General features: G+C 40.5%; 1 protein-coding gene across 1 annotated transcript in view; it reads right to left on the minus strand.

Annotated features, from left to right (window-relative positions):
* Window positions 1-7,408, minus strand: part of CRYBA4 (crystallin beta A4) — a gene marked incomplete at both ends in the record, with an annotated part of 29,471 nt that extends 22,063 nt beyond the window's left edge. Inside the window, 2 exon segments of the mRNA XM_082243370.1 lie at window positions 7,318-7,330; window positions 7,332-7,408. Coding sequence (XP_082099496.1) covers window positions 7,318-7,330; window positions 7,332-7,408 — 90 coding nt within the window.
* Between the last annotated feature and the right edge of the window lie 825 nt (window positions 7,409-8,233).

Genomic DNA, 8,233 nt, shown 5'->3' on the forward strand with positions numbered 1-8,233 from the left:
CAGGCACATCTAAGGATGCAGGCATCCAAGCTAAAGCGGTCCACATAGGACCATCCTCCGCACCGTCATCTACGTCATCCTTTCCATGCTGCACCTCGCTTTCAGATCGCTTTACTGCAGGGTGGTCTTCCCGGTCAGGATCACAGACTAGCAGTCGGCTGTGCAGAAGATAGTCTATGTGGACAGCTTTACCCTGGATGCCTGCATACTTAGATGTGCCTGTTTTATTCATCAACCATGTGAGTTGCTAAATGTTGTACCTTCATTAAATGGAACCATATTGCTACCCTGTAGCTCCTGCTGGATTTTGCTTCTAATCCCCTTGTGGAAGCGGCTATTTGTGAATGGACATTTTATGGTTACACAACCTATCGCAATGCTATAATCTTTTTATATGGACTATAAATTGAAGGATTTATGAATAAATGGTTGTGGAACGAATCATCTGAGTTTCCATTATTTCTTATGGGGAAATTCGCTTTGATATAAGAGTGCTTTGGATTACAAGCATGCTTCCGGAACGAATTATGCTCGCAATCCAAGGTTTTACTGTACTGGTACTTTTACTTTCAGTACTTGAGTAGCAAAATTTTTAAAAAAACTACTTCAATACATAAGTACAAAAAATGTTGAATACTTTAGTACTTCTACTCAAGTCACTTTTTGATCGAGCACTTGTACTTTTACTCAAGTATGGGTTTCGAGTACTTTATACAACTCTGTAAGCAAAGTAATGTTACTCATATGCTATTACATATATGGTGCTTTTATCTACACTGCTTTCAGAGTAGATGGGGATTTCTAGTAGGAAAGCCCAGCACTAGCTCTGCATTTGTTGTATGTGCTTGCAGATGGAAAGTACAATATATATTAGGAGAAAAGCAGGTTACATCTCCCCTCGAAATCATTCATTTCACAATTTCACTCATTCAGCCATGTGTTTAACTTTAAAATCTGCTTGCAGAGCAGTAAGTAAAAACAAAATTCTAAAACCTTTAAACTCTCCAACTGCTGGCTAGAACAAGTAAATGTGAATGCTGATATGCAATATTTCATATTTACCATTTTTAAAGTTTGGGATTTTTTTTCTTGAGAATCTTACACATAAACAAAGAAAGTATACTTTAAAGCAGAACTTCACCCAAAAGGGGAAGTTCCACTCCTCCTTCTCCTTTACATTTGTCACTTTTTTTTGGGGGGGGGGGGAGCAGGTACCTGATTTTGACAGGTACAAGCTCTGCCACTTCCAGTCATATCGCCACATCGTTCTAAGAGGACATTTTATTCCCTCTCCTTCCCCCCGCAGCCTTCTGGGGCACATCACAAAGCCCAGCATGGCTCACGCATGCACAGTTGGAAGCTGTCTGTGAAGCCACAAAGCTTCACTGCTGGTTTCCCCTTTGTGAAGATGCCCGTGCCTGCACCCAAAGCCAATTGAAGAATTGGCTTGGATGAGGACAGCACTAGATCCAGGGGCATATAAGTGTCCTTATATATAAAGTTAGCAATTACAATATTAGTAGCTGCTGACTTAAAAATTTTTTTGGGGGGAGACTGGAGCTTCTTTTTAAGTATATTAAATACACTACACAACCTTTGGGCTTTACCATACTTTGTAAGATAGCATCATGATCATAAAACAGACACCTAGGTTTTTTTTTTTTTTTTTACCAAAGCTAGAGAGGGAAAAATTAGTCACAATTCTGCAGAGAAACCAATCAGCTTCTAACCTCAGCTTGCTTAATTACGCTTTAGCAATAAAACCTGGAAGATGATTGGTTTCTCTGCAGAATTGTGACTAATTTTGCCCTCTCTAGCTTTAGTAAATAAACCCCCTAGTGCCTGACCATCAGCTTATTTATCTAGGCATCCACAAATCCTTATGCTCTGTTGACTGCATGGATTCATGGACAATTCATGGACCATCTCTTCGCACTCCTGCATCTTTCTGTTTTCCAGTAAGAATAGTAGCCACATTGAGATACCATTTGGAAGTGCAGGGGGAGGGAGATTTCCAACCAGCTTTTCGCCAAGAATCCATTTGTTTAATAATTATCTAACAAAGTCTGAAATTGGGGGTTCCTGAACACCCTGGAGAACTGGCTTCAAAAAATTAGGACACGGGTTCACTTTCAGTGGCGGAGCCAGAGGGCTAGCTGGGGTGGCAATTGCCACCCCAGACGAAGTCCTTGCCACCCCTGTTGCCACCCGGCTGAAAACATTACACAGTTTGACAATGGCGGCCGGTGTGTTGGGGGCGCAGGGGCGCCACCCCCCCATCCATGCGTCCGGCCCCCTAATCTGCAAGCGGGGCGCCGGACGCATAAAGTTCAATGGGATTTTTTTTTGTCACATGATTAGAGCCAGAGGCCATTGGCCGAGCCGCCGAGGAGGAGGCGGGAGGACTCCAGGAGACCCTGGGGGACTGAGGAGAAGCTGCGGCTGCAGGTAAGTCTCTCTGCATTGATGGGGGCACGGCATGCTGGTCACTGCATTGATGGGGGCATGGCACGCTGGTCACTGCATTGAAGGGGGCATGGCACGCTGGTCTCTGCATTGAAGGGGACACTTGTTATATTGACCCTCCAAAATAATACCTTGCCATCCCTTTGCCACCCCTGTTTTAATAGTCTAGCTCCACCACTGGTGTAGCTTTAACATTAGCCATAGCCAATTTATGTTATTTGGCACAGTAATGCAAATCTTGCAATGCATTTGAATAGAAGACTAAAAGTTTGCATATGTTTTAAGAATCGTATCTTAGTTTCTGTCTTATTATGCACTCCAACAAAGTGATGGTAGCTGTCCCCATTTTACTTTAGCTATTTCTATATTTATGTTCACAAGTGGCCAAGTTTATGATATGGATTGTCATGACTCACTGTATGTACATATACTAAGACAGATTAAAGATCTATGTGTATTGGTACAACTGTTAACTCAAATTCACCGGAAGGAACAATGATTCTTATCTCTGAATATACAAAAGCTGGATACATTTGGAAATGTTTCAGCATTATGAAATAGATCTGCAGTAAATATGTCTGTTTGGAATACATTACTCTTGGTAAAACAATATGTTGTTTTTTTTTTTATATGAAGTCATTGAAAAATGTGGCATCTTTTATATTTCATCTTGTCCGAGTTATGCCCTTGCTCTATATAAGTGATTATTAAGAAGTGTGCCAGCTTTGCCAGTCATGTTATAAATTATTATTCAAGCACAATTCATTTTTAGCAGCACAGCATTGATGGGATAAAGATAAAGGCTATATTGCAAGAGAAAATAAAATACTGTTTCAGTTATCTTGTGCCAAAGCAATGATGCGCACTGACCCATAGTAACCAATCACAAATCAGCTTTCATTTGCATTGAGATGTCTGTCTGGCTTTGCAACTATTGTCTTTCGAGGGAAGTTGCTGCAGATTCTTCATGCATGTACATGGGTGAAAAGGACATTTATTGAATAGTTAAACATCTCAAATTATTATTTGTCTTGTGGGTGAAAACTGGTGGCATGATATACTTGCGGGGGTGTCTCTGACTGTTTTTCAGGAAGGAAGTTGCACTTTTTCTTTGACGGACAGTGTTTCAATACTCCCGCAGCAATCTCCATTGAGTATCATAAAATATGAATTCAACTAGAAAGATGTGAACCGCTCATAATGGATGTGGCATAAGTCAGAGTTGGGAAGGCAGATGCAATGATCTCTTCAATAGAGTAAATAATTATAATTGTTTTTTTATATTTTTTTTTAGAAAAGAGAGGTGACTGCCAACTAATGCAGTGAAATATTTAACTTCTTATTTTGATTGGCAACCTGCAGGTGGCAACCTCAACATGTATTGCAATATATGCGAAACAAAATCCCTGATTTATGCAAAAGTCTGCTAGGAATATGAAAGGTTGTAAAGCAGGGTGCAAAGGATTAAATCAACTGCGGACCTGGCTGAAAATCGATCCATCTATGGCCAGATAACCTCTTCATTTTTAATATGGAGACTAGCATGCAAAAAACAGATCATTTGTCCGATAATCTTATTGAGTGTACCAGACTTAAGTCTAGTACAGATAACTATTTACTGCTGTCCTGTATTGACCAGTTTAATGAGTCCTCTAAATAGGGGCATAACTACAGGGGTTGCAGGGATTGCAATTGCAACCGGGCCCCATGCTCCAGGAGGCCTGTGCAGCTCCCCTGTACACCTGGATAGGAGGGACGGCGGGGGCAACATGTAGAGAAATCACTGTCCTCCTTTTTCCTACTGTAGCTGCAGGAGGAAAATGGAGGAGATTGGTTCCTCTGTATGTCTCCCCACCACTCCTCCTATCCAGTTCACTTGTGTTCTGCTGTCTCTGGGCCCCTGTGTGCTCCCCTGGTCCCCCCCCCCCCCATGCTCCCTCCCCTCTCCTGCCGGCTGTTGCAGGGGATGTGTCACAATAGAGAACCAGGAAGGGTAATTTGTGAAAGGTAATAAAGGTCACCGCAATGAGAGTAATGGGCCCCAGGATTAGTGGGAAGATCCCCAGGCCCTTAAGAGTCCATTCACTCTGGCACGACTTGTCAGGCGACTTGGTCAGCCTGACAAGTCGTTCACCGTCGCTCCCACTGTGTAGTACAGGACCCGTTCTAATAGGAGCGACACAAGTCGCTCCGACTTAGAAAAAGGGTCCTGTACTACTTCGGGGCGACCTGGAGGCGACTTGCATTGACTTCCATTATGTGAAGTCGGTGCAAGTCGCGCCGAAGTCACGCTGCACGCGACTTCACAGGTCGCCCCCGAAGTCGGAGCGACCTAATGTGAACGGGGGCTAATGGTTTCTTGCACCGGGGCCCTGAAGGTTGTAGTTACGTCTCTGCCTCTAAACGAGTCAGAGGAGGGACATGCTCCTATCCTCCTCTTCAAGCAGAGACAGTTCTACTCAGTGTTAAGTGTCAGGAGCAGTTTACAATTGCAGTGCTAATGCTGGACTTCCTTATAAGCTTAAAATGACCTGTACAGAATAAAGCATAGAAGCATGCCTAAGTGCTGATTTATAAAATAAGATTGTTTTACAAATAATATGAAGCAATTTTATAAAATAAAATTTGTTAGTCTTTAACAAAAAAAAATCCAAATAAAAAATTCAATGTAGTTTCCATCTATTGTTTAATACCCCTGGCCTTCAACCAGGGTGGCTTATATCTGCTGCTGCATTTGTAGACTGTGCAATGGAAGCTTTAATCTGGATAGACTGTCACTGCCATCCCACAAGATATATACAAAATTGAAAATAAATGGTGCGGTTTTAATTAAGTCGATATCAAAATTAAAAACATCATCTGCATTTTTCCAGATTAAAAGTTGGTACATCATGATATAACGCCATCTAATTTCCCATCAGTGATTAGCTTTTCAAACACCCAACTCTGACAAATGTTATATAATCTCATACCGAACAAGTGCAGCGCATATTCTGACTGAAGCCATAAAATCAAGGAGAAACGGATATATTTTAAGCAGCTGACAGATCTGTTGCTGTAAGCGTATTCCGTCATCTGTACTTGAGCAAATCAGGCTATTTCTCATGTCAGAATGTTTGTCTGGGCATTGTAATTTGACTGGCTGGAGAGAATGATTGATATGCTAATGCCACTCTCCTAGAAAAATGTCCTATAAATGGACACAAGTCAGAATATTCTCTGATAACTTATTCTTACTCCTAACTTATTTTAGTTACTCAGTCTTGCCAGAAACACCAGCGTATTATAATGCAGTATAATTTGATTTTGCTTGCTATTTATCCTATTTTCTTTTTTATATGTTTTATATTTTTACCCCCAAATATATTTTTTTACAGCCTGCCTCATAAATACATCACACTAACTGGATGCTTTATAACAAGTTGACAAAATAACAGTGTCTCTTTTTCTATAACAATATATAGTAATAGGTTTAGTTGTAATTGATTGCTTAATATGGATTTGGAGACCAGATCTCTTATGCCTCGTACACACGCAACGATTATCGGCCGACCGATCGGCCGTCTTTTGTCCAGTGTTGTTGTGTTGGTTGGAATGTGCCTAGACTGCACATGAATTTTCTCGGCCAACAAAAATCAACTTCAGAAGTGATGTCATGTGCTGGTTTACTTTCCGTGTGTTTTTTCTTCTCTGAGCATGCCCAGTCTTGCTCATCTGATTTTTGTCTGCCGAAATCTGTACTGACTGACGGAAAATCGGGCGTTATGTTGACGGCCAACAAAAATTTTATAGCCTGCACACCAGATTTTATTTGGCCGAAAAGTCGGAGTCGGTTGTCGAAAGCATTATACTAACAAGCCGAAAATCGGCCGATCGGACGTTGGCCGAAAATTCCCGGCCAACTATCGACGCGTGTGTACGGGGCATTAGATTGTAAGCTCTACCGAGCTGGGCCCTCTGATTCCTACTGTATTAAAGTGTATTGTATTTGTACTGTCTACCCTCAAGTTGTAAAGAGCTGCATAAACTGTTGGCGCTATATAAATCCTATATAATAATAATAAACCATCTTCTAATACCATACTCTTCTGATAATGTTTACTGGCCAAATATAAGCAGTGGTTACAGTAAACTTGAAATACTTGGTGGCCCTTGTTTTTAGATGCCCAAATCAAATTAGCTAGATAAGGATTGAGCCAGGATTCCCTGATTTGCACACTTGATTTTTGAATGAAGGAATTGGCACCCACATATTAATACTGATAGGGATACAAGTCTGGAACACGTTATATTGGCCTTCAATCCTCAATGCCCTTCTTTGTATGAAAGCGAATTACCACATCAACACTCATCTTCAGTCGTTATTGTGACATTCATTTTTAGTAAGGAGCGATGATAGCATGTAAAGTTCAGTAACGTCAGTACAGAAATGACCTAGCTTTTTACTTTACCAAAATCAGATCAGATAAAAGATGCATTCTGATTGGCTGATTTACATTATTGCACTTTGCATATCATTCCTGTTCTTTACAGTGCGTGAGAAAGCCTATGCATGTCAACAAAAATTCTCTAACGTTTTCTCATGAAAACCACATGCGTTGTGCAACTGAACAGCTTTTTGCTAACTACTTATATTAACTAATAATTTTGTATGTTTGTGGTTTAAAAAAAAGGTATTTTTAGCTATTTAGAAGGATTGTCTATCTACGAAGGCTGTGCTCTTGCAGCCCAGTACGCATTACATAACCTTAGAAAACTTTTACCTCTCTCTTCTATGAACCCTATAACAGAATTGGCCAAACTCTTACTAAGAATTGCTTCTTTTTCCGTCCATGGAAATATGGACCTTACCTTGCTGAGATCAAGCAGCTGGGAGTCCGCTGTAGGCAACGTGCTGAGTGGTTGATCTGTTGGGGTTTATATAGCCTGCCGAATGGGTCATAGGCAGATAGAGACAGCTTTACTGAAACCCCTCAGTCAGCACATGCAGGGAGGCCTCGTTTAGGACCTCTGCAGTCTGAACAATGAATATAATCTATACAGGAGGTGCTAATGTATAGAAGTGCAAGCCCATCACATTTACATTGAGACAGCCATATATAATTTGCTCCACAGGATTTGTAAATATCCATATATGACTTAATGCACAGATTAAAATAACCTAACCCCATGCAGATCATACCAGCACGACTTATATGGCTATTAGCTATGTGATATCAATCAATCGAAATATTTCTGATACTGATAGAATGCCATAGGTAGGGAACTACTTATTTTTCACACAGCATCGATCCGAAACATATTATTTAGGGATGAAACTGAACAAATGACTAAAGCTAAGCAGCAGACCTCTAGTGCCACTAAGAGGTAAGATTTCAGAGGAAAGTAAAACACCAAAAGACAGCTATAGGGGAAAGAATTATCATCATTCCTTTGTAATAAATGTCAAGCATCCTAACCTTGTAAAGATATTAATGTCAATATTATTATTATTATTATACAGGATTTATATAGCGCCAACCGTTTGCGCAGCGCTTTACAATATGAGGGAAGACGATACAGTTACAATACTATTCAATACAGGAGGAATTAGAGGGCCTTGCTCGTTAGAGCTTACAATCTAGAAATATTATCAATGCTATATTTTACAAATTTAAACAAACAAAAATTAAACAACTTAACATCCACATCAGTGCAGCTCGCAGTTTCAAAATGTAGGAATGGTTGATTGCACGCAGCTTTATCTATGATAATGGCATGATCATGA

The sequence above is a fragment of the Pelophylax lessonae genome (assembly GCF_965119305.1).
Source record: "Pelophylax lessonae genome assembly, chromosome: 1".
Classification (NCBI taxonomy): domain Eukaryota; kingdom Metazoa; phylum Chordata; class Amphibia; order Anura; family Ranidae; genus Pelophylax; species Pelophylax lessonae.